The sequence below is a fragment of the Armigeres subalbatus genome, chromosome 1 (assembly GCF_024139115.2).
Source record: "Armigeres subalbatus isolate Guangzhou_Male chromosome 1, GZ_Asu_2, whole genome shotgun sequence".
NCBI classification, from domain to species: domain Eukaryota; kingdom Metazoa; phylum Arthropoda; class Insecta; order Diptera; family Culicidae; genus Armigeres; species Armigeres subalbatus.
The window spans coordinates 229,473,787-229,500,423 of NC_085139.1; the positions used below are offsets into that span (position 1 = coordinate 229,473,787).

Below are 26,637 nucleotides of genomic sequence, written 5' to 3' on the forward strand. Positions count from 1 at the left end.
TCAGAGCAAATTGTTTTATTTCTTATTTTTGTGGTTTTTTTCAGTAGCGATCACACATGATACATATGTAGCAATGGAAATCAATATTAGTAGAGCCGAAACCGCGCCTTATACGAACATTTTTAATAAGGGAGCATGTGATTAATTAGTTGTAGCAAGCACAATGTCCAAGAAATTAATGACATCTCCCTAATTGTGGGGCTAGGATATGGTATGGTTTGAGAGAGGGCTCTGTTAAGCACGACATGATGGCCTCCCGACTGGTCAAAAGGCCAATAACCAATCATTATGTATGACATATGAGTAAGAAGACTATACAATCGGCACCTACCTAGGCAACGAACAAAGAGCGACCCGACGTCAAAGGAAGTCTTCTATGGACAGATGGATGCTCAACTTAAAAACCGTCATCGTCGACATAGGTAGTCATAACGCTAAGGTAGGAAGGTAGGAAATGTATAGAACGGCGATCGGACCGTATAGTCTTCATGCCGTATCGAATCACAGTACAGAATATAAGCTTTGCAGCCTCCCACGTAACAGTAGCCCAAATCACTTTCTTCTAACCTCAAGAATATCTACGAGGCCACATGGAGATCATTTAACCGAAAACCAAATCAACCGCGTTCCAATGGACGGTAAATTCTCTCCGACATCACGAACGTCCGTATATCTAGACCAACATTTGAAAAGGGCGTAACCGCCAAAATTTATTTCTTCTGATTCTTCGTCCACATATATAGCCATATATATAGACGAAGAATCAGAAGGAATAATTTTTGACTGTTACGCCCTTTTCAAATGTTGGTCTATATATATAATCCGATAACTACCTTGTTGCAGTATGCATGCGCTCAAAGCTTTCGACGGTGTGCAACGCTCGTCGGAGTCGTACTCTGTGACTAAATATTGTAGCGACAGCTACATGATGGTGGACTAGCCCAAGACTGCGCCCAGCAGGTAGCAATTCCAACGGAAGGGTAACTGAGCGCAGCTTCCCGTGAATATGGCTGGAGAGATATTTGAAAAAAAAAATGAATGCAGAATGGGATAGATTGCTACAACACCTCATGAGGGCTAACGAGGCACAATACAAACAAACGCAGACAGAACTGTATTATTTGGAGAATAAAGCGCAGCAGGAAGATCGAGACCTGGAAGAGATGAACCACCTGTATCGCGAAAAAAAATCGAAAAGAAATCTGATGATAATAGATATACCGTACTGATCACTTCTCACTTCATATTTGAGATACAACCAGTTTTGCAAAGTTGTATCGAAAGGTTTTAGGATTACTCCAAAAATGAACTTTTTATAGAAGTTCAGTATGGACAGAGCAACACTAGCCAGAAGTTTGCGCTTGCTGGCATAAACCACAGAGCTATTGGACATCATCCGGGGCAATGCCACTATAGCTGTGGAGACACGTTTGCAGGCGTAATTGACGTGGCTACCAAATGTGGGCTTATCGTCGTTTGATGGAGCGTTCAGAGGTGACCGCGCAGTTGCCTGCCCTTACCACCGCTTGTTGCTCCGACTTTCGGTTGTTAACAACAAACACCTCAGTTTTGTGGTGAGCCAGTTCTAACTTCCTGGAACTCATCCACTCCTCCACAATTGCGATCGAGTGGGCGGCTGTCAACTCCACCGCTTCGACCGATTCACCGTAGACCTCCCGCGTAATCTCATCAGCGATGCCGACGATTACCACTTCCATACTTCCACCGGGAACTTCAACCTCAAGACACCGTCGTACATGACGTCTATAACATCGAACCCAGTATGGAACCTTGCGAAACCCCTGAGGTTATGTCAATGCACTTCCGACCCGCCTCCGTGTCGTATACCAGTACTCAATTCTGGAAGTAGCTTTCGAGAATCTTGTACAGGTACTCGGGAATTCCAAAACGCAGGAGCGCATCTGCAATAGCTGCCCAACTGGCACTATTGAAAGCATTCCTCACGTTGAGAGTGACTACTGCACAATAGCGAACTCCCCTAGATAGACAAGACAGAGTCCCTTACCCTTACGGAAGTCAAACTGGTTACTCGATAGACCATTCGCACCCTCCGTGCGTATCAACAACCTGTTGAGGATGATTTTCTCGAGCACCTTCCCCGCCGTATCAAGCAGGCATATTGGTCTATATACGGATCCCCCGGTGGTTTTCCCGCCTCTGGCAATAGGACTAAGCTCTGCCTTTTCCATGCTTCAGGGAAGACTCCCTCGTCCAGGCATCTCTGCATGGCAGATCTGAACATCTCGGGAGCCTCAGCAATGGCCGCTTTTATGGCCAGGTTCGGAATACCATCTGGCGTCTTACACTTACACACTAAGGGACTTTGCAATCCCAAAAGTTCCACCACGGTTACTCTTCCCTCGTCAGTCACCCTGGCAGCTCCGCAAAGTGAGGTCAGGGAGTTGGGTCATGACGTGGGAAGATCCCCGCGATGAATCTCCTCAGCATCTCTGGAGACCGCTCTGTAGGGGCCATTGCCCCACGTGTCTTGGCTATTACGACCCTATAGGCGTCACCCCATGAATTCGCGTTGGCACTTTGACACAGGCCCTCGAAGCAGGCTTTTTAGCTTGATCTAATCTCAGTCTTCAGAGCGGCTCTAGCAGCCACGAACGCCACCCGTTGTTCAACACGCTCCTCTTCTGTGCGTGCTCGCTGCATCCGCCTCCTTGCCCGTAGGCAGGCACGGCGCAGGTTCGCAATTGCTTGAGTCCACCAGTAAGCCGGTGGCCTCTTATTCCTAATGTGGACTTTCCTAGGCATGGTGGCATCGCATGCACGCGAGAGTACTGTTACCAGCTGCTCCCCGCTCAGACCGAGAGTATTGTGCTCGCGGCGGAGCGCTTCCTTATGCAGCGTACACACCAGTCTAGCAGTTTGACGAACATTGACTCCACCCCCAAGAAAACGCTTCGGTTGCTGCTTTGTTTGAACGTGTGTGAAGTTGTTCGAACAACCATTTGACAGTTGGCGGCTCGGTTGGAAAAAATTAAAACGGTTTGATTTTGGTTTGAGTTGTCGGGGGCGGAGTCAAGGTTCGCCGAACATGTTTGAGCATTTGTAGTGAAGTTGCACAAACACTCATATATTTTTTGATGGTTGGTGCTCAAGTTGGCGCTTTGGTCGTTCATGTGTGATATTGTTGGTCGAATAAATTGATTGTTCGTGCTGTTGGTAAAACTTGCTGGATGTTTGAACAAACGAGAGGTGGAGTCAATGTTGGTCAAACTGATTGACCGTGTGTACGTTCCATTAAACACCTCTTCGTCGAAGTTCGATGTCTTTCACATACGAAGGCTAGGCCTCGCCTTTTTCCGTCCGCCGATGGTGGTTGTATAGCTGATACTGTAGCGCAGCGGTTCTCAACCTTTTTCTTGAGAGGTACCCCTTCGATCCTTTTGAAAGGAAGCTTCCAAGCCTCTTGAGCATCTATAGAGAAGGCTTCTGAGTATCTTTACATGATCTTGAAAGGAAGCCTCATAAAAAAAAATTCCAAGGATCTTGAAGCCAGGCCTCCAAGTCTCTTGAAAGGAGGCTTCCGAGCCTCTTGGAAGGATGCTTCCGAGCCTCTTGGAAGGATGCTTCCGAGCCTCTTGAAAGGGGGCTTCCGAGCCTCTTGGAAGGAGGCTGCCGAGCCTCTTGGAAGGAGGCTGCCGAGCCTCTTGAAAGGAGGCTTCCGAACCTCTTGAAAGGAGGCTTCCGAGCCTCTTGAAAGGAGGCTTCCGAGCCTCTTGAAAGGAGGCTTCCGAGCCTCTTGAAAGGAGGCTTGGAGCCTCTTGAAAGGAGGCTCTGAGCCTCTTGAAAGGAGGCTTCGAGGCCTCTTGAAAGGAGGCTTCTGAGCCTCTTGAAAGGAGGCTTGAGGCCTCTTGAAGGAGGCTTCCAGGCCTCTTGAAAGGAGGCTTGAGCCTCTTGAAAGGAGGCTTCTGAGCTCTTGAAAGGAGGCTTCTGAGCCTCTTGAAAGGAGGCTTCTGAGCTCTTGAAAGGAGGCTTCTGAGCCTCTTGAAAGGAGGCTTCTGAGCCTCTTGAAAGGAGGCTCTGAGCCTCTTGAAAGGAGGCTTCTGAGCTCTTGAAAGGAGGCTTCTGAGCCTCTTGAAAGGAGGCTTGAGGCCTCTTGAAAGGAGGCTTCTGAGCCTCTTGAAAGGAGGCCTGAGCCTCTTGAAAGGAGGCTTCTGAGCCTCTTGAAAGGAGGCTTCCAGGCCTCTTGAAAGGAGGCTTCTGAGCCTCTTGAAAGGAGGCTCTGAGCCTTCTTGAAAGGAGGCTTCTGAGCTCTCTTGAAAGGAGGCTTCTGAGCCTCTTGAAAGGAGGCTTCTGAGCCTCTTGAAAGGAGGCTTCTGAGCCTCTTGAAAGGAGGCCTGAGCCTCTTGAAAGGAGGCTTGAGGCCTCTTGAAAGGAGGCTCTGAGCCTCTTGAAAGGAGGCTTCTGAGCCTCTTGAAAGGAGGCTTCCAGGCCTCTTGAAAGGAGGCTTCTGAGCCTCTTGAAAGGAGGCTCTGAGCCTCTTGAAAGGAGGCTTCTGAGCCTCTTGAAAGGAGGCTTGAGCCTCTTGAAAGGAGGCTTGAGCCTCTTGAAAGGAGGCTTGAGCCTCTTGAAAGGAGGCTCTGAGCCTCTTGAAAGGAGGCTTCTGAGCCTCTTGAAGGAGGCTCTGAGCCTCTTGAAAGGAGGCTTCTGAGGCCTCTTGAAAGGAGGCTCTGAGGCCTCTTGAAAGGAGGCTTGAGCCTCTTGAAAGGAGGCTTCCAGGCCTCTTGAAAGGAGGCTTGAGCCTCTTGAAAGGAGGCTCTGAGCCTCTTGAAAGGAGGCTTCTGAGCCTCTTGAAAGGAGGCTTCTGAGCCTCTTGAAAGGAGGCTTCTGAGCCTCTTGAAAGGAGGCCTGAGCCTCTTGAAAGGAGGCTTCTGAGCCTCTTGAAAGGAGGCTTGAGGCCTCTTGAAAGGAGGCTTCCAGGCCTCTTGAAAGGAGGCCTGAGCTCTTGAAAGGAGGCTCTGAGCCTCTTGAAAGGAGGCTTCTGAGCCTCTTGAAAGGAGGCTTCCAGGCCTCTTGAAAGGAGGCTTCTGAGCCTCTTGAAAGGAGGCTCTGAGCCTCTTGAAAGGAGGCCTGAGCCTCTTGAAAGGAGGCCTGAGCCTCTTGAAAGGAGGCTTCTGAGCCTCTTGAAAGGAGGCCTGAGCCTCTTGAAAGGAGGCTCTGAGCCTCTTGAAAGGAGGCCTGAGCTCTTGAAAGGAGGCTTCTGAGCCTCTTGAAAGGAGGCTTCTGAGCCTCTTGAAAGGAGGCTTCTGAGCCTCTTGAAAGGAGGCTTCTGAGCTCTTGAAAGGAGGCCTGAGCCTCTTGAAAGGAGGCTCTGAGCCTCTTGAAAGGAGGCTTCTGAGCCTCTTGAAAGGAGGCTTCTGAGCCTCTTGAAAGGAGGCTTGAGCCTCTTGAAAGGAGGCTTCTGAGCCTCTTGAAAGGAGGCTTCTGAGCCTCTTGAAAGGAGGCCTGAGCCTCTTGAAAGGAGGCCTGAGCCTCTTGAAAGGAGGCTTCCGAGCCTCTTGAAAGGAGGCTTCCGAGCCTCTTGAAAGGAGGCTTCCGAGCCTCTTGAAAGGAGGCTTCCGAGCCTCTTGAAAGGAGGCTTCCGAGCCTCTTGAAAGGAGGCTTCCGAGCCTCTTGAGCCTCTTGAAAGGAGGCTTCCGAGCCTCTTGAAAGGAGGCTTCCAACTCCAACTTCTTGCAAAGAAACTCAAGTTTTTTTTTTAAAAAAAGGCCTTCATGTCGCTCAACTGGAGGCTTCCGAACCTCTAGATTCTAGATTTCAGTTCGGAAATATATTATTCAATATTTTGGCAAGATCCGATAGATTACATTACAGATTTTTAAAATGTGTTCAGTCGACGTTTTGTCTTTTTGATCTTTTCTTCCACAGCCCTTCATACACTGTACTGCTTGTGGTAGATAGGATTCATTTTTTTTTTGGTTTATCGATAGCCATGCATATTATGTACAAAACAAAGTTTTAGAATAAAAAAAATATTAAAACTTTATCAGTAAGTTGTTATTGGAATTATAATACATCCGCCATTACGCATTTTTGTTCGAGGTACCCCCTGGGACCAGCGAAGGTACCCCCAGGGGTACATGTACCCCAGGTTGAGAACCGGTGTTGTAGCGAACCGCCAGGTGCTCGCTGTGAGTGTAGCCATCATCTACCTTCCAGTGCCAACTACTTTTTTGGCCAGGGCTCCAGAACGTAACGTCGATAGTCGACTCGGCCCCGTTCCAGCTGTAGGTACTTTTGGTACCGATATTGGCCAAATCCACATCCAACATGGTCAGTGATTCCAGCAGGATCTGCCCCCGTTGATTCGTGGAACGGCTTCCCCATTCAACGGCCCAAGCGTTGATGTCCCCCGCTATCACCACCGGCCTACGCCCCATCAAGTTAGCCTTCAAACAATCTAGCATACGACCGAACTGCTCGATCAACCATCGAGGAGGCGCATAGCAGCTGCAGAAGAAGACCCCGTTGATTTTGGCAATGACGAAGCCCTCGTGTGTCGAAGACACCAACTCTTGGACTGGGTATTTCCCCGTTGTCCATATCGCTGCCATTTGAGACCCATCGGTGACCCAATTACCGTTCCTGGCGGGTACCCGGTAAGGATCTGCTATGATGGTGATATCCATCCCCCATTCAGCAACTGTCTGACACAGCAGTTGCTGGGCTGCATCACATTGGTTCAGGTTTAGCTGCGTTACCTGCACTGTGATTTTGCCAACTTCTTGTAGGCGGCGCCCTTTTGCGAGACGCCCCGCTTGAGCTACCCTAGCAGCACACATGTTCCACATAGGTTACAGCAACTGATATGTGACCAAATTTAGTCACAACCAGGTTGCTGCAACCATTTTTGCCTGAATTGTGTTGCTCGGGTAGAGGATCATCTCGCCCGTCCAGGTACGTCTTATTCGACGTACGTCGGCGCCGAGCTCACCAAGCTTGACGTCACTCCTTATCACCTTCAAGACGTCCGAGCACTTAGCTAGTCCATCTTGATGACTAGGGCATCGCCCCTGGAGTGATTGGCGCCTACCCTAAAGTTCTTGCTACCCTCATTCGCCTGGGACGTGTTTTCGGCCCTTGACGTTTTCGGTTTCCTCTTGCTCTTGACCAGGGTCCAGAATGCCTCATCCCCTCTATTTGCCTGGTCTGGGGCGGCTGAGAGCTCTCAGCCTGCCGTAACGCCTTACCATTGTCTTTCCTGGGTGGACGGACCTTTCCAGGTCCTTCCTCCCCCGGTTTTGAAGATACCTGGCCGGGGTTCAGCTTCCCAGCCCCACTACCCTTGTTCGGGGTAGTAACCCTCCGCGTTTTGGAGCGGCCCCAGGGAGCTCATCTCCTGGAGATTGTCTTCCCCGTTTTTGTGTCTGTTCCATTGGAGCAGTCACCCCCGACGTGCCCGCGAATACTTGAGCCTCACTCTAGGTAGACTTTGGCACCATCGTCTTCGCGGGCACACCCTCGGTCGATTCGACCTTGCCCGAGCCCGCGAATCCTTGGGCCTCAGTCTGGGTAGAGCTCGACTCCACGGGTTTCACGGGTTCTCACTTGGCCGTCCCGAACGCCCTCTCCAGCTTGGCGTCCAACATCCACATTCGAAGTTTCAGCAAGCTCACCTTGAGGTCATTACTGATATTATGCTTCGATGACGCAAAGTCGATGATGGCGTCCAGCTGTTCCGTCGCCACCTCGAAGGCCGAAAGACTATCGCGTTTGCGGTTGATCGCGCTCACAAGCAATGGGCCGTCCATAACCTCTACCGGCGAAGCCGGGGAGAAGGTTAAGTGGCCCACGCTGGCACTGCGCTCCGTGCTGCCGACTATTGCCTCTGGCCTCCTAGGCGGAGACCTGAACAACCCACCTCTTGCGAAGGGGTTGTCGCCTACACTACTACCACTAATTGAAGAATTGACTTGGTTTTCCATTTTGATTCCACAAGTTGCTAGGAACGCCAGAGCCCAGCATGACGCGGTAAGGGACAATTACTGTGGAGGGTGCCCAGGTACCCTACAGGCTCCGTTAAAGGCCTAGCTCATTATTTCACCCCCTGGCCATGCATCCCTTCGACACGGGTCGCTTAATGCCTTGGGATTAGGGGTTAGGGACGATGGCCCCCTTGGTCGATAACATGGTGTTCTTCTAAAAAAGCGAGTCACGATGTTCGGTGCTGCAAGGACACGCAGCTATCCTCGAGGGTGCGTTGTGCACTGGCCTCCCCCTTTGGAGCATTACTTTCTGGTTGTACCAAAGGGACGATGGGCTTGGCGGCAATGGAAACGGTTTAGCGGGTCGAGGTCGTAGTCCTGTCTCTCTCGTTTGGTGGTCCTTACCCCGCACTTCCTGGACGTCCAACCCAGGAAGTCTGTTGAGCAGATTCCTCCTCCATTACTTGCAATACATACATCACATCAATTCGTCGAACTGAGTCGATTGGTATATAACACTATGGGTCTCCGAGCATTCTATCAAAAGTTCGGTTTTGAAGTGATCCTATAGGAAAAACTTTAAATAATTTAATTAATTCACCGAAACCATCAGTCACCATCGTATTTGAAGAAGTTGAAAGAAAAAATGACAAAACAGTTTAGTTTATTAATTTTCCGGGAATCGTGAATCCCGGAAATCATAATTTCCCGGGAAATTGTTTCCCGGAATGGAAGCCCTAGTTCTGGAATGATGGAGATGAAGATATTAAACAGGAGGGGCCCGAAGATACTGCCCTGGGGACGCCTGCGACGATATCATGCATTGGAACTCGCTCCGCTGATTGAAGCTCGGAATGTCTTTGCCTCATTGCCAGGTAATTATTGAAAGAAAATCACCAGGTAGCTGGGAGGATTGTAGCGATGAAGTTTGTACACCAGACCACAATGGCATACATTGTCGAACGCCTTCTCAACTTCGAGCAACACCATGTCGGAAGTTTTTGAGACAAACTTGTTCCGTTTGAGGACGTTGGTAACTCGGGTCAGTTGGTGTACGGTTGATCGACCGCGTCGAAAACCAAACAGTTCCTCGAGTAAGCTGTTGTGGTGTTCGCCCGATGCAAGTAACCTGCTGTGAATAGCCTTTTCAAACAGCTTGGATAAACCTGAGGGGAGGCGGATGGGACGATAACTTTCCGGAGAGGAAGGATCCTTCCCAGGCTTCTGGATGGGGAAGACTTTGGCTCAACTCCAGGATGATGGGAAGTAGCCGAGACGGAGACACTGATTAAAGATCTGCGAAAGAAACGGAAACGGAGAAACTCAAAGAACGGAGCTCTCATATGTTTGAGCCCGAGATTCACGATGCTGTCGAAGCCTGGGGCCTTCATGTTTTTCGATGATTTGTTATAGGCCATCAATTCGCCAGCTGTGATCCCCAGCTCGTTAATGGCTGCTTCGTGTGGACTGACGATGTTCTGTCCAAGATTGTGCGAGCTGACGAAGTGACGACCTATTTCGGTAACCTTCTCTGCAGGAGTTATCAAGCGATCCTTAGAGCCATTGCTGTCTAATGGGATCAAAGGTGAAATGGGCCGAGGCTTAGATTTTAGAATTTTGGTTAGCTTCCAGAACGGCTTAGCACAGTCTGCGAGAGCGCGGGTCTTATTGGAAAAAATACTATTTCTGAGGTCCACCATTCTGGCCTGGATAATTTTGGTCATGCGATTACACCGGGTCTTAAGCGCAGGCAGCCCAGTACGTTGGTACTGCCTGCGAGTGACATTTCGCAGACGGATCAAATCTTTGGTGAGTGTTTCGATGGTGTGCGACTGCTCGTCGACATCTTCGGATGACACCGGATGCCGCTGGTAGTCGATGTTCTCGTCCACGTTGAAACCGTTGAAACCGACCCCAGTCGACTTGATGATAGTTACGCCACGACCGGATAGTGGTCCGAGTTGAGTTCCTGGAAGACGACCGGCTGGGAGACGCGATCGTTCACGTTCGTGATGAAGATGTCGAGCGTTGCATGGGCCCCGGACCGTGTCAACCGGGTAGGGCTATCAGGGCTCAGAATGGTGTAGTGGCCTTCTGGCTCGTCGTTGGACCAGACGACTCCGTTCCGGTTTGAGACGGTATTTCCTCACGATTGGTGCTTTGCGTTCAGGTCTCCGGCAATGATGACTAAAGGTCTAAGTTATGCACAACGCGTCGTATTTGGAACTCCTTTGTGACACAAAAAGCGCCTATTTGCAACATTTTGCGGCTACAATGAAAACAAAAACACAAAAATTAACCGGGAATCGATCCATAGACCTTGAGATTTGTAACCTTCAACTATAACCATCACACCATCAATTCTATTTGGAGACTGCTACGAGTGCACTACATAAACAACAAAGTCATTTGTAACTTCATTGTATTTTATAGGGAACATGCAGGGGACTGTCAAACATAAAATACTGCTCAGCTAAACTCAAAGTGTTTCGCAACATATCAGAAACATTGTCGTAACATCAATGAACCGAAGAGTTCTTGAAACTGCAACTTATCTCTTTTGATTCGGATATAAAACACATTTAATTCAAAATCACCCAAGAAGTCAGATGCGTGGCATATTGCAACGCCACATAAATGAAACATTGTGTGTTTCTGAAACTGGATAGTGACTCGATGTATCGCGAGTGTCTTCAATGCAACTCATTAGGAACATACAGCTATTTGAAAGATGTTGCACGTGCTGCTTGGGAATATCCCTTTGTAGTTCGAACGACGTGCCGTAATCGACTTTGGCTTCTGTAGGACAGTAAGCCACGATGAACGTGACGACTCCGACGGAGGTGGTGACTTCCACTCCTACGACTTCGATAATTCTAAGCTTGAAGTCCGACAGCAAGCGGCAGGCGATGTTGCTCCGCAAGGCGATTGCCACTCCTCCCCCTCTAGAGCATGTTCGATCGAACCTCACCAGCCTAAAACCGGGAATTGTTGCACTTACCTCGGGCTTTAGGTGGGCTTCGGTGATGAAAGCCGCATCAATGTTTGCGCTGTTTGCTAAGCATATGCGGTATTTCGAAAAATTTCGTTTCAGGTGGTTCGAAAGGAAATTCCGCGGAATTTCGCGGAATTTGAGCATGGTGAAATCTGATTTCTTGATTTCGTTTCGTTTCGTAAAATTACAAAAAAAAATCGCTAGGAAAAACTAGCTTTAAACGAAATTTAACGGAATTCCGCGGAATTTCGAAACAAATTTAGGATTTAATTATACCATACTGCCTTGTATGGTCGTGTATTATCAACAAATTTGGCTGCGTCGCTAAACTTAATCATAAAGCTGTTTCCATAACCTAATGTTATACAAACTTTGTGACAGTCTTTTTAGTGCGCCTTTTCACATTGATTTTGCGTTGGATTGATTTGAAACACGATTTTCGTTTTCGAGTTTTCAAAATAACTTCGTTTTCAATAAATATTAAATATTAAGTGAAGCCTTGAATTACCCTTTCAACTAACTAAAGAATTCCTTTCGCGTGACGCTCGCGGAGATGCAGAGCATTCCTCGGTCTTGTAACAATAAGTGTCGAACTAATTTTCCTCTCCTAACAGCAGCTTGTCGAGCTGAGACTGTGGGTCTCCGAGCCTCATATAAAAAGGTCGAATTTGGAAGGAAATGATAGCCTTTGGTGTAACTTTTTGTATGAGAAAGGAAAAAATATTTCTTTATACCTGGCAATCTGGTGCCGTAAAAACAATGAGGGCAATTAGGGCGCAAGTCAATCCAAGGCCAATAATAGAGAGGGTAATGGCAGAAGAGTCATTGCAAACCACTTGAACGCCATGGGGTAGGATAAGGATGGGGTGAAGTGAGGTTCGGATTTGGAATCGACTCGACACTAATGCAAAATGTAGGTGAATGCAAACTATGGTCAATGGTAATGATAATTTCAAAAATTGTAGTACAACGTTTTTATACTTTTCAAAAGCAATGTTTAAAATGCAATGCACTATGGTCCGGGATACAGATTTACGCGGAAAGATTAATTTTACGCCAAAACTATATTTTTTAGAAACAAATGTTGTTCTACAAAATTGTTCGAAATAATAAGGCCATCATTATGGTGCAACCAAAAAATAAGGTGGCCTATCATATAAAAAAAATAGAAAATATGTTTTTATTTCTCGGAATATTGACATGTTATGTTCTACAAAGTTGTAGCGCAGCTTATTCCAATAAATTTTGCTGAAATAAACTTTTTCTGTAGCTCTCAAGTTGGTTGATTTAGAGCAATTTTACCTAATTGGATTAAGGTGTACATAAAAAAACAGTATTTTTAATCTACTTTTTTTGTTTTGGATTTCTCGAAAAAGGCGTCTTGAGGTGACTTTTAGAGCTCAAAAAATGCAACTTTTGATGGGTAAAAATTCTCAATATTTTTTTCCGATCAAAAGTTATAATCGTTTTCTGTCAAAATTACATGTTTTTCATAAGTTGATATCTCCGGTTAGGGCAGACCAAAAAATATGTTTTCACGGCATTTGAAAGAGAAATTCATATTCCTTATTATAAAAATTTGAAAATAAATTTGTATGCAGAGATTTTTGGGGCCGGGGAAGGTTCTTAAGATGGTCCGAGACCCCTCCTCATTTTGGAGAGAGGGGCTTCCATACAAATGAAACATCAACTTCTCCATTACTCGAGAAATAATCAAATAATAAATCAATTTTAGACGAAACAAAGTTCGTCGGGTCTGCTAGTAAGGAATATGAATTTCTTTTTCAAATGCCGTGAAAACATATTTTTTTTGGTCTGCCCTAACCGGAGATATAAACTTATGAAAAAAATGTAATTTTGACAGAATAACGATTATAACTTTTGATCGGGAAAAAATATTGAGCATTTTTACCCATCAAAAGTTGCAACTTTTTGAGCTCTAAAAGTCACCTGAAGACGAGTTTTCGAGAAATCTAAAACAAAAAAAGTAGATCAAAAATACTGTTTTGTGAGGTACACCCTAATCCGATTAAGTAAAATTGCTCTGAATCACCTAATTTAAGAGCCACAGAAAAAGTTTTTTGGCAAAATTAATTGGAGTAAGCTGCGCTACAACTTTGTAGAACATATCATGTCAATATTCTGAGAAATAAAAAATATTTTCTAATTTTTATTATTTGATGGGCCACCCTATTTTTGGTTGCACCATAATGATGGCCTTTACTATTTCGAACAATTTTGTGGAACAACATTTTTTCTAAAAGATAAAGTTTTGCCGTGAAATGCATCTTTCCGCGTAAATCTGTATCCTGGACCATAGTGCAATGTCTTCTTCTTTTGCCTTGGAAGCAGCTGATGTGGTTTGAAAGGTTACTTAGTCAAATAGTCTAATTATAAGTTATTTAATTTGTTAGCTTTATGTAACCACATGGAAAATTAAAAAAAAAATATTGCGTATTAGTGTTCTATTTTATAATTTGTATTTTAGGTAGAATGAAAATTAATTTACTTTGTTTGGTCTGGGTGTAGGGTATGCGTTCGTCAAATCACTTTGCTTGCCTAATTCATTGTTTCGTCAATGTTCTTAAGCTGTGTCGACACTACAAACTAAATGTAAGATATATCATGTAAAGATGGAAACCAGGGTTCGGATTTCTCACTCACTCACGCGACAACTGATCACTCCACCATGCATTTTATCCGGATAAATTACAGTGCGATACACTCCGGCAAAAACGATAGTGCGAAAAATTGTAATCCTTCTTCCCATGTTCCGCGAAAATCAAATGCTGCTTACTTTGCCTCTCCAAGCTGATTGAATCTGACGATGCGCCACGATAAGCAGAAGGTTCAATACAGCAGTTATTCCCCACGCTTTCAACCAAATCATGTGGTGGTGTGGTTATAGTGGGCGCTCGAAATATTTTAAGATTGTTTTGGGTTCGAATCCCGTTGCGGTCTTAAATTTTTGTAAATATGCTTGTAAAATTTATCAAGTGAGGCGACAAGAAGGAAAATTTGTGGATTAAAATTAAATTATCCGGCTCACGGTGCTCATGAATTTATCACCCGCCATTCTATCCGGATAAAAATGTTGTGTGAGAATACTTCCTCACAGGGGGACCATGAAAAATCACACTCCGCTTAATGGATTAATCGCAGGTTTTTATTCATATGAGTGAGAATTCCGAAGCCTGATGGAAACTATTAAAGAATTTAGTTTGTTCTATTATAATTTTTTGTCAATGTTGCCTATAACTTTAAACTGTTCTAACAATGCGTTAAATCAGTGCGCCAATGCCAGATATGTGACGCGGCACTAAACAAAAATAGTCAACATGTGATACCACCACGACAGGATATGTCTTTGGTTGCCATATCAGTGCTAATGCCGTAAGCTACCGCGGCAAGATCACAAATCCGAGGGGAGGGACTTTGAAAAAATGAAATCAGAATTGCGTACATAATGTAAAACCAATTTAATAAAAATTCCGCGGAAAAAAAAAAAAAAAATTCGTTTCGTTTCGTAAAATTTCGAATTAAATGGACCTTGATTTCGTATCGTTTCGAATTTTCGAAAGTAAATCTATGTTTCGTTTCGTTCCGTTTCGAATCATCATAGACATTTTAAATTTCGTTTCATTTCGTTTCGTTAGGAAAAAGTGTGTTATCGCATACCCTTACTGTTTGCACACTTGAGATCGGCCGCCTCCCTCGTGTCGCACTCTTTGATCGAAAAGGATTCGCCACACGTGTCGCAGTGCGGCTTCATGCAGCAGTTCCTGGTACCGTGCCCGAAATTGAAGCAGTTAGTGCACTGCGTGACGTCACGGTGCACTGGTCGATATCGCTTACAGTCAACGAAGGTGTAATTTATAACGCCGAACTGCTTCAGGATTTTCCAGGTGGTGGAACCGTGCTCCAAATGGATCAGGTAAAGCTGGTCGCAATATCTTCTCACCTTGTCGTGACGAGCGATCTTGTGCACGGCCACTGGCTTCATTCCGCAACTTTCGTGCTCTGCTTTTAGCTCCTCTTCCTTCATGTCGTGGAGTCTTGTGGACCTCGAGGAACTCTACGACGGATTTATGGTGGTCCCTATTGACCGGCATCACTTTCACTTCCTCGCTGCAGAGCCGAAACGTACATTTCAGCCCTTTTGCGATTAATTAGCGAATTTCGGACGAATGTTCATTGTTGGAATTCATTGGAATAAATAGTACTAGTCCGTCTAATGACAAGCGAATACATTCCACTGAACAAGCTCTGAAAATAATTCTCTTTTCATTTACAATGTTTCCCACCCTTTAGGACCAGCGTTTTGGGGCCTTATCAATCCGGAATGGTCCCTCTGTAACAAAGGCCGTCGCCAGAGTCCGGTGAACCTGGAACCGCAACGTTTGCTCTTCGATCCCAACCTCCGATCGTTGCATATCGACAAACACCGAGTGAGTATGACCAAATCTACTTACATGACGGTTCGTTTCTCTTACGATGAAACATCTTCCAGGTGAGTGGATCGATAGCCAACACCGGCCACAGTGTGATCTTCACCGTGAACAATGAAACCGCCCCGTCCAGTGGGATACTGCAGGTTCCGGTGAACCTGACAGGGGGCCCACTATCGTATCGGTATCGCTTCCATGAGATTCACGTCCATTACGGACTGCACGATCAGTTCGGATCGGAACACAGCGTCGAGGGGTACACCTTTCCGGCGGAGGTTTGACGCAACAAGAGTGAATCTCGAAATTTTGTCGAAATTATATTTTCTTTCGCAGATCCAAATTTTCGGATACAACTCGCAGCTGTACGCCAACTTCAGCGATGCCATATTTCGAGCGCAAGGAATCGTCGGCGTGGCCATACTGGTCCAACTGGGTGACCTCTCCAATCCAGAGCTTCGGATGCTCACGGACCAGCTGGAGAGGATACGATTCGGCGGAGCGACGGCCCCGGTGCGGAGGCTTTCAGTGCGAGATCTCCTACCCGATACGGAGCACTATATGACGTACGAGGGGTCAACGACGGCGCCAGCCTGTCACGAAACTGTGACGTGGATCGTGATGAACAAACCGATCTACATCACCAAACAGCAGGTGAAATTTACCTAATATTGAAACTGACGATTCGTATAAAATGTTAATCGAAAACATTGAATATTTTACAGCTGCATGCGTTCCGAAGGTTGATGCAGGGAGGGAATGACCACCCGAAAGCACCACTGGGGAACAACTTCCGGCCGCCTCAACCGTTGTTGCATCGTCCCGTGCGGACGAACATTGACTTTCGAAATAAACAGGAAAAAGGGGGAAAAATATGTCCAACTATGTACAAGGACGTTCACTATAAAGGTAAATCCTATCTAATGAATTATATTACGCAAAAATCTAAAATAACTTTTTGTCATGTCATTTTCTTCATTCTCTCCCAACAGCTAATAGTTGGAAACACAACTGAGCGCCGAAAGCGGCAACAATCTGAGTTCGCCGGACTGAGTCTCGAAGAGATGGGCGGCGACGGTGACGGCCGAAATGGCAACGACGACGACGACGATGGCGAGGACGATGACGACAGTTTGGTCACCTTCGGTTGACCAAACTTCATCCAAACATGCTTCCAATTGTACAGTGAACTAGTTGAGGAGTTCCAGAGGATAGAAACGAAACAAAACTAAAGTCAATACTTACAAAGTCGCTAAAAGAAATCAGTAAAAAAAATGTAGCTAAACGAAATGAAACAAATCAAAATGTAACCAAGCCAAGCGGACGAACGGGCAGCCCGACTTGATAAGAAACTGAAAATAAGATGGATGTAAGCTTGGCAAACAAATGTTAAGTTCTGTATACTTTGAGTTAACTTTCGCACGCTCCCAGTCACAATCGGATCACGATGGTTCTTTGAGTTGGCGTGCTGTGGTCAGCACGAACGCATTATTCGTTCAGACCCAACAAATTGGCTCGAATGGTATGTGGGCGAGTACGAGTTTGAATGAATGTGCTGGAAACGAGTGAAGAAGTCAAAATAGACGAAATAGTGTTTGCCCTTCGTATAGTGGTACCGAGTTCGCGAGTAGAATAAAAATGCATCACGTGCGAACATCATTGGATTGGGCGAGCTGGGTAGTCAAAATGGTCGGGAGTGGAAAATGGAATTGAAAGTTGAAAGACTCATGACTAGGGAGTGAAGAGTGAAGAGCCACCCTAATCGGGGAGATGTTTCCAGAATAAGGGCAACCTCATCTGTTTGTTTTTTGGGCACTTATATAAACTGGCAGGACCCTCCTTAGCCGTGCGGTAAGATGCGCGGCTATGAAGTAAGACCATACTGAGGGTGGCTGGGTTCGATTCCCAGTCAGATCTGGAGAATTGTCTCGATTTCCCTGGGCATAAGCTGCGAGGCGGCAATATCTTAGTGGAGAATGTAATACCAATAAAGAAGAAAAAGAAGAAGATAAACTGGAAATGATTCGGAGCTGAACTTAAATTCAAGTTGTGCTGAAAATAAAATCAACAGGAATTAGAGTTGTTTGCCGGTCTAGAAATCGTCGGTAGGCGCCTGCGTTTGTCATGATTTTGCTGTTTTTTTTTTCTTTTAAGAAATCCTCTGAACATTCTTTGGAATTTCTCGGAATTAGGAAAAATAGCAAATTCTTTGGGATTTCCTCGTGAAATTCTATGGGAATTGCTCGGCAAATTCTTTAAAATTTTCTTCGGCCAATTCTACGGAATTTCCTTGGCGAATTCTTCGGGAATAACTTGGAAAATTTTTCGGATGTTTTTCGGGAAGTTCTTTGAGAATTCCTCGGGATTAACTACGAAAATTGCTTTTTTAGTTTCCTCGGCAAATTCTCAAAAATTTCGTCGGCCATTTCATTGGAATTTCTTTGGCAAATTAGTCAAAGTCCTCGAATTTTTAAGATAACTTTTCGAGATTCGTCTTTTTCTTCTTCAATGGATCTGCATTCCAACGGAAACTTGTTTTTTTTAGATTCTCGGAAAATCCTTTCAAATTTTCTCGGGATATTCTTCAAAAAAAATCTCGGGAAATTGGTCACAATTCGTTCAGGAAGTTCTTCTGTAGTTCCTCGGCAAACTTTTTGGAAGATTCTCAGTAGGTTGTTTGGCATTTGCTCGGGAATTCATTCGCCATACTTCTCTGGGTTTTCTTTCCTAGGGAAATTTTGTTCCTTGAACTTCCTTGAAAAATTCTGCCAATTTTTCTCGGCGTATTTTTTTTTGGAATTTCCTCAGGAAATTCTAAAGAAGTCGCTGAAGATATTATTTAGATTTTATATCAGCAAATATTCACGCGAGATTCTTTGGAATTTCCACGGAAGAATCTTTAAATATTCCACAGAAAATATTTCGCGAAATTCTTCGGATTTTCTATGGAATTTCTGCTGATTTTTTATTCGACGTGAGGAATTTTAGATCAGCGGCGTGATTTATTTTGAACAGAGGCGCGCCGATGCAAAAATATAATCGGCAGCGTAAAAACTGTCGCCCACCTCTAACAGGAATTCAAAAGAATCTGAATTGAATCTGATTTAAAACTGATCTGACTCTAAACTGGGACGGAACTGGAACTCAACTGAAGTTGCACTGGAACTGAACTGGAACTGAAACAGAACTGAAACTGAACTGGAACTGAACTGGAACTGAACTGGAACTGAACTGGAACTGAACTGGAACTGAACTGGAACTGAACTGGACCTGAACTGGAACTGAACTGGAACTGAACTGGAATTGAAACTGAACTGGAACTGAACTGGAACTGAACTGGAACTGAACTGGAACTGAACTGGAACTGAACTGGAACTGAACTGGAACTGAACTGGAACTGAACTGGAACTGAACTGGAACTGAACTGGAACTGAACTGGAACTGAACTGGAACTGAACTGGAACTGAACTGGAACTGAACTGGAACTGAACTGGAACTGAACTGGAACTGAACTGGAACTGAACTGGAACTAAACTGGAACTGAACTGAAACTGAACTGGAACTGAACTGGAACTGAATTAGAACTGAGCTGGAACTGTACTGGAACTGAACTGGAACTGAACTGGAACTGAACTAGAACTGAACTGGAACTGAACTGGAACTAAACTGGAACTGAACTGGAACTGAACTGGAACTGAACTGGAACTGAATTGGAACTGAACTGGAACTGAACTGGAACTGAACTGAAACTGAACTGGAACTGAACTGGAACTAAACTGGAACTGAACTGGAACTGAACTGAAACTGAACTGGAACTGAACTTGAACTGGACTAAAACTGAACTGAAACTGAACTGGAACTTAACTGGAACTGAACTGGAACTGAACTGAAACTGAACTGAAACTGAACTGAAACTGAACTGAAAGTGAACTGAAACTGAACTGAAACTGAACTGAAACTGAACTGAAACTGTAATGGAACAGATCTGGAACTGAACTAGAACTGAACTGGAACTGAACTGGAACTGAACTGGAACTGAACTGGAACTGAACTGGAACTGAACTGGAACTGAAATGGATCTGAACTGGAACTGAACTGGAACTGAACTGAAACTGATCTGGAACTGAACTGGAACTGAACTGGAACTAAACTGGAACTGAACTGGAACTGAACTGAAACTGAACTGAAACTGAACTGGAACTGAACTGGAACTGGACTAAAACTGAACTGGAACTTAACTGGAACTGAACTGGAACTGAACTGGAACTGAATTGGAACTGAACTGGAACTGAACTGGAACTGAAACTGAACTGGAACTGAACTGGAACTGAACTGGAACTGAACTGGAACTGAACTGGAACTGAACTGGAACCGAACTGGAACTGAACTGGAACTGAACTGGAACTGAACTGGAACTGAACTGGAACTGAACTGGAACTGAACTGGAACTGAACTGGAACTGAACTGGAACTGAACTGGAACTGAACTGGAACTGAACTGGAACTAAACTGGAACTGAACTGGAACTGGAACTGAAATGGAATTGAACTGGAACGGAAATTGAACTAAATTGGAACTGAACTGGAATTGAACTGAAACTGGAACTGAACTGGAACTGAACTGGAACTGAAATGGAACAGATATGGAACTGAAACTGAACAAAAACTGACCTGGAACTGAACTGGAACTGAACTGGGACTGTACTGGAACTGAACTGGAACTGAACTGGAACTGAACTGAACTGAAATGAAACTGAACTGGAACTGAACTGAAACTGAACTGGAACTGAACTGGAACTGAACTGCAACTGAAATGGAACTGAACTGGAACTGAACTGAAACTGAACTGGAACTGAACTGGAACTGAACTGGAACTGAACTGGAACTGAACTGGAACTGAACTGGAACTGAACTGGAACTGAACTGGAACTGAACTGGATCTGAACTGGAACTGAACTGGAACTGAACTGGAACTGAACTGGAACTGAACTGGAACTGAACTGGAACTGAACTGGAACTGAACTGGAACTGAACTGGAACTGAACTGGAACTGAACTGGAACTGAACTGGAACTGAACTGAAACTGAACTGGAACTGAACTGGAACTGAACTGGAACTGAACTGAAACTGATCTGGAACTGAACTGGAACTAAACTGGAACTGAACTGGAACAGAACAGGAACTGAACTGGAACTGAACTGGAACTGAATTGGACCTGAACTGGAACTGAACTGGAACTGAACTGGAACTGAACTGGAACTGAACTGGAACAGAACTGGAACTGAACTGGAACTGAACTGGAACTGAACTGGACCTGAACTGGACCTGAACTGGAACTGAACTGGAACTGAACTGGAACTGAACTGAAACTGAACTGGATCTGAACTGGAACTGAACTGAAACTGATCTGGAACTGAACTGGAACTGAACTGGAACTGAACTGGAACTGAACTGAAACTGAACTGAAACTGAACTGGAACTGAACTGGAACTGAACTGAAACTGAACTGGAACTGAACTGAAACTGAACTGGAACTGAACTGGAACTGAATTGGAACTGAATTGGAACTGAACTGGAACTGAACTGGAACTGAACTGGAACTGAACTGGAACTGAACTGGAACTGAACTGGAACTGAACTGGAACTGAACTGGAACTGAACTGGAACTGAACTGGAACTGAACTGGAACTAAACTGGAACTGAACTGGAACTGAACTGGAACTGAACTGGAACTGAACTGGAACTGAACTGGAACTGAACTGGAACTGAACTGGAACTGAACTGGAACTGAACTGGAACTGAACTGGAACTAAACTGGAACTGAACTGGAACTGAACTGGAACTGAACTGGAACTGAACTGAAACTGAACTGAAACTGAACTGGAACTGAACTGGAACTGAACTGGAACTGAACTGGAACTGAACTGGAACTGAACTGGAACTGAACTGGAACTGAACTGGAACTGAACTGGAACTGAACTGGAACTGAACTGGAACTGAACTGGAACTGAACTGAAACTGAACTGAAACTGAACTGGAACTGAACTGGAACTGAATTGGAACTGAACTGGAACTGAACTGGAACTGAGCTGGAACTGAACTGGAACTGAACTGGAACTGAACTGGAACTGAACTGGAACTGAACTGGAACTGAACTGGGACTGAACTGGAACTGAACTGGAACTGAACTGGAACTGAACTGGAACTGAACTGGAACTGAACTGGAACTGAACTGGAACTGAACTGGAACTGAACTGGAACAGAACAGGAACTGAACTGGAACTGAACTGGAACTGAACTGGAACTGAACTGGAACTGAACTGGAACTGAACTGGAACTGAACTGGAACTGAACTGAAACTGAACTGGATCTGAACTGGAACTGAACTGGAACTGAACTGAAATCGAAATGAAACTGAACTGGAACCGAACTGGAACTGAACTGAAACTGAATTGAAACTGAACTGAAACTGAATTGGAACTATACTGGAACTGAGCTGGAAACGAACTGGAACTTAACGGGGACTGAACTGGAACTGAACTGGAACTGAACTGGAACTGAACTGGAACTGAACTGAAACTGAACTGAAACTAAACTGAAACTGAACTGGAACTGAACTGGAACTAAACTGGAACTGAACTGGATCTGAAATTGAAATGAAACTGAACTGGAACTGCGCTGAATCCGAACTGAAATTGAACTTGACCTGAACTGGAACTGAACTGGAACTGAACTGGAACTGAAACTGAACTGGAACTGGTACTGAACTGAAATTTAAATGGAACTGAACTGGAACTGAACTGAAACTGGAACTGAACTGGAAATTAATTGAAACAGGTTTGGAAATAAACTGAAACTGAACTGGAACTGAACTGGAACTGAACTGGAACTAAACTGGAACTGAACTGAAACTGAACCGAAAAAGACTCGATCTGAACTGGAACAGAATTGGAACGGATTTGTGGCTGATTTGGAGCTGAACAGCAACTTAATTGGTACTAAATTGAAACAGATCTGTAAACAAACTAAAACTCAACTTAATCTCAATTAAACTGAACTGAAATGTAATTGAACTGGAACTGAATTAAAGCTGAACTTAAACTGAATTGGAACTGAATCGGAATCAAAGTTGAAATAAAAATAAATTAAAACATTTACGAAATCGTTGTTTTTGTACAGAAGTGAATTCATATTAACTAATAGGCCTCGAATGCTTATCATAATTCAACTCGAATGCTTTTCATAATAACACAAAGCAATAGAATTGGAAAGCTTTTTGATTGTTCATTTTTTCGTCCTGTTTCAAAACTGCCCGATTTCCACCACCATTGGTGAGGTTGCCCTAACGCGAAACGAGCGCTGCAAGTAGCCGGCGCGCCGCATCACCGACCAGAATCAGAGAAGCGAAGAAGCAAACTCTATTAAAAGTTTAAAATAATTTGTAAATAATATTAATGTAGAAAAAAAAACGCTATACGCTACGACCGGGCAGGGTAATCAAATGGGTGAAGATGTCGGCGATGATGTGATGGGGAGGGGGGACGGCAAACACTTCTGGCCGTGAGCTACGACGAGGAAACTAGTTGCGCGAGCAGATGCTGCTGGGCGGGGGAAAATTGTAGCAAATAAATTTCAAGCTGGGAAGACTATAAAAAAGGTGATAGCTGCTACTGCCGTCGCTTCGGTTAACTGCAGCTGCCGGGATGTTAGCTGGACGAGGAAGGCGGAAAGCAGTTTGTGAAAAGCTTGTTTGTGGAAGAGTGAAGGCGAAGTTAGAGAAAAAAGTGATGCCATGGGAAGGGGAAGCTTTCCATAGATAGCAGTCGGCGGTGGGCGGAATGGTGGAATCCTTCTTACATTAAGTTCATAGATGGACGACGACAGGTGGGCAGAGTAAGCAGCAGCGGGTGGAGATGAGATACTACTACTGAATAAGCATCACGGATGGTAGTTTGATAGAGTATAAATTGTGAGAAAATGACCCTGTGGCGGCGACGAAGGATGGCTGGAAAAAGCATGGTTTGAACTTTTATTTTGTTGATCAGTTCTTTGAAATATGTGCGATGAGATAAAAATAGCGAGATATAACATGGCAGTGGGCGTATAAATTTACTTCAAAGAATTAAGTTCATTTATTGGGTATTTATTTCGTGGTATTAGAAGTAAAGTTAATCAATCTTTGACTTATGAGATATTTCATTATCTGTCAGGGATTTTAGAGGCGCTTCTGTTGAAAAATGGCTTGAGAAACGTGACGTAGAATCCAATCGCTTTTTAGGTACATAACGAAATTGTTGAAATTTTGGCAACGTAAATAGTGAATTTTTTTTCCAAATATTTGTTCGCCAATTGTAACAAGAATTCCAGTGAACTGAAATTCATTCAAAAACTATTTTCCGGAATACCTTTGTTAATTTTCTTAGGAAATGAACCAACACGAAACAAAATTAATTCCAGGTACCATATTTGAAAGGGCTTGTGATGTGAAAACCACAAATTGTTCGACCAAATCTCTCATCTAAACATCAACAAAACTCAAACCATTACATTTACTCTGCCTATCAATTTTCAACTACATGATGATGAACATCCTCTTTCACATTTAACCGTACTTCATTACGGTCAACCCAATTTCTAACCGCAAAATGGGTTTGGTTCTCCGGTTCCTTTAAAGGAACGGCAGCTATTTAGAACAGCGTTGACCATTAATCAATCTGCTGGCTGTGCTGTTGCTTCAACAAACCCTATAAATGTCATCTTGTCGCAACCGACTCCTGCCAGGGCTGACCTGACCTTCGTGTGACCCCATCTTGAACCGAAAAATCCTTTCAAATCTTCTCCGGATAGTGGCCCTAGCCCAGCCAGTTGCCGCCTCAAAAGGTCAAGCATCATCAATCAAACTCACCACCGACCGACGCTGCTGTCGCCGCAATACTGGGGCTAAGATGCCGGCTGGCATGCCGAGACAGGAGATTAGGAATTGATTAAGTTTGCAGTGTTTGACCACCACCCCGCGGTCTCGGTACTTAAGTTGAGTTCCTTAGCGTGGGAATAAGAATAAATCGTTTCGATTGGAAAGCCGCAAATCTCAGGTTGAAACTTCAAATTGATTGTTTCCTTTTATTTGTCGGGAATAGATGTAGTCATGAAGCGAACAATGCAACGGTGCGAAGCTTTAGTTTGAAGATAAGTCTGCTGAGCTAGTATACTGGAAAGAGAATCAATCAGGCACTAATCGAAGTGTAAATATCAAACCTAAAGTAATAACTGCTCTGAACATAAGAAAACCATCATATCCAACCAGAATAAGTGACACTAAGGACCCTTTAGCTTAGGATACAATTTTGGCGAAACGATATCAGTTGTTCTTAAATTACAAAACTGAAAATAAATCAACCTTTAACACAAGAGAAACGAATCAAACTTATGATAAAGCGAAAGACAAATTTAAGCTAATTCGGATAAAAATGTTAAAAGTCAGCAAACAAATTAGTTATTCAATTGATTATTTAAGTAGCTACCGCAAAAGAAGCAGATACCTACCCGTTACACATATTGAAAATCACATATCTCATGTAATTGTTTAGAGACAAATTCGGATATACAAATCCCAAGTAATCGAATCTATGAATCCTACTATGGGAACGCTTATGAACAGAAAGAACTGCGCGCGCGTGATCATCCAAAAGAATGCACAAAAACAAATCCAGTACACTCGCACTTGATGTGTATGTAATGTGGCGGGAATTACTAACTCCTTACAAAGCAGGGGGACGAATGTTGTGTTAAGTTCTGTATCATAGGGCAGTAAGAAGCGGCAGAAGATCTGCATGCGTTATAAGTGCTAATGATTTGTACTGGGAACTGAAATAAACTGCAAGTGGGGACGGGGCAAAACCAGTACGCACTATATATAATGATCAATTGTTTGAAATAAAAAGAAGAAAATTGCTATTGAGTTGTTGAGCTGTTGTTTTCAATTACCTTCGAAATCCATAACGCAAAGAACAGCACCAATGTAACGAAAAGGCTATATGTTCGGTCCCAAAATTCTGAATAGGATTGATTACACTTATTATGGACGGTCATTTGGGGATGAGTGAAAATAAAAATTGTTCTGAATGCTCAATCATGGAATTTGGTAATCGAGTAGCAGAGCGCAGGATGGGCTTGGGGACTGATGCGAATTCGCAAAAATAAGGAGACGAATCCTGTGTTCGACAGGTGTTTGTGCAGCTTGCACGCGGTGGCAGAATGGCAAGATGTCTATTTCAACGCAATTCACTTGGTGTGGAGGAAAGGAGACCAGGCAGATCAAGGCAGATCGGACTTATTGATTAAATAATAGCATCAGAATATCTGATAGGTTCAGGGGGCTATGGTACATGGGCTTAAGTTCTCACAGCAGTCTGTTTTCCACTTGCGCAACGGTGTAAATCCGGTCATATCGCCAGGCTCGGTACAACACTGAAGCTGACAATATGACGTCCCTAATCCCGAATCCCAAGGTGTCAGGCGACCTGTGCCTAGGGGATGAATGGGGGTGAAACAATTAGCCAGGCAGTTAACGGAGCATGTAATGCGGGGTAGACACATTTTCGTGATGTATTACGGAGTAAGATCTACCACACTGTGCTCTAGTTCTTACTATTCTTGTTAATAGTTATGAGTGATGGTCAGCAGAGTATGGAATGACTATAATTTGCCTTTAGATGATCCATCTAAAATGCACCTTTTGGATGGAGTCAATGGAATAAATTATAAAAACGTATCTCAATCTTAGGTTGGTTTGAGGCTAGGCGAGTGCCTGGTCTGGAACAAGTTGAGCTTTATACGGCGATCAACCTTCTTAGACGCTGATCAATATTCTTTGAAAACCTTCAGGTGAGGAAAAAATTCCTTACCAAATATAGGTACCCACGAACGCATTTGCTCGCTTTCATGGTGAACCCTACATATGTAGCACGGCGGCTTGCGCAAACTGCAGCTTGGGCGCAGATTTGTGAACGCCTTGGTGTGTCGTCGACAATAACCAACAGAATGTCGCAGACGTAGGCGTAAGACCCCTTGCTTGAGCATAAGAGGTGTCTACGTTGCCGGCGATTTAGAAGGTAACCAAGGTCAGGGTTTCAGTGGTGATAGTTCTTTGGATTTGAGGGGCGCTAACTGTGACAAGAAACGAAAAATATTCATTCAATGCTTCGGAAACTTCCAGAGTATTGGAGATAGATTGATTCT

The 26,637-nt window shown here is 44.4% G+C and overlaps 1 protein-coding gene across 3 annotated transcripts in view; it reads left to right on the top strand.

Annotated features, from left to right (window-relative positions):
• The window catches only part of LOC134211603 (carbonic anhydrase-related protein 10), a 227,017-nt gene extending 209,104 nt beyond the window's left edge, over positions 1-17,913 (top strand). For 2 of the 3 annotated variants that reach the window (XM_062688649.1, XM_062688655.1), the window contains 5 exons: positions 15,268-15,404; positions 15,467-15,679; positions 15,738-16,055; positions 16,127-16,310; positions 16,394-17,913. In XM_062688649.1, the coding sequence (XP_062544633.1) occupies positions 15,268-15,404; positions 15,467-15,679; positions 15,738-16,055; positions 16,127-16,310; positions 16,394-16,416 (875 nt within the window). In that variant the 3' untranslated portion in view covers positions 16,417-17,913. The remainder of the gene's footprint in view (positions 1-15,267; positions 15,405-15,466; positions 15,680-15,737; positions 16,056-16,126; positions 16,311-16,393) is intronic. The other variant, XM_062688638.1, reaches the window with a different exon arrangement.
• Positions 17,914-26,637: the final 8,724 nt, after the last annotated feature.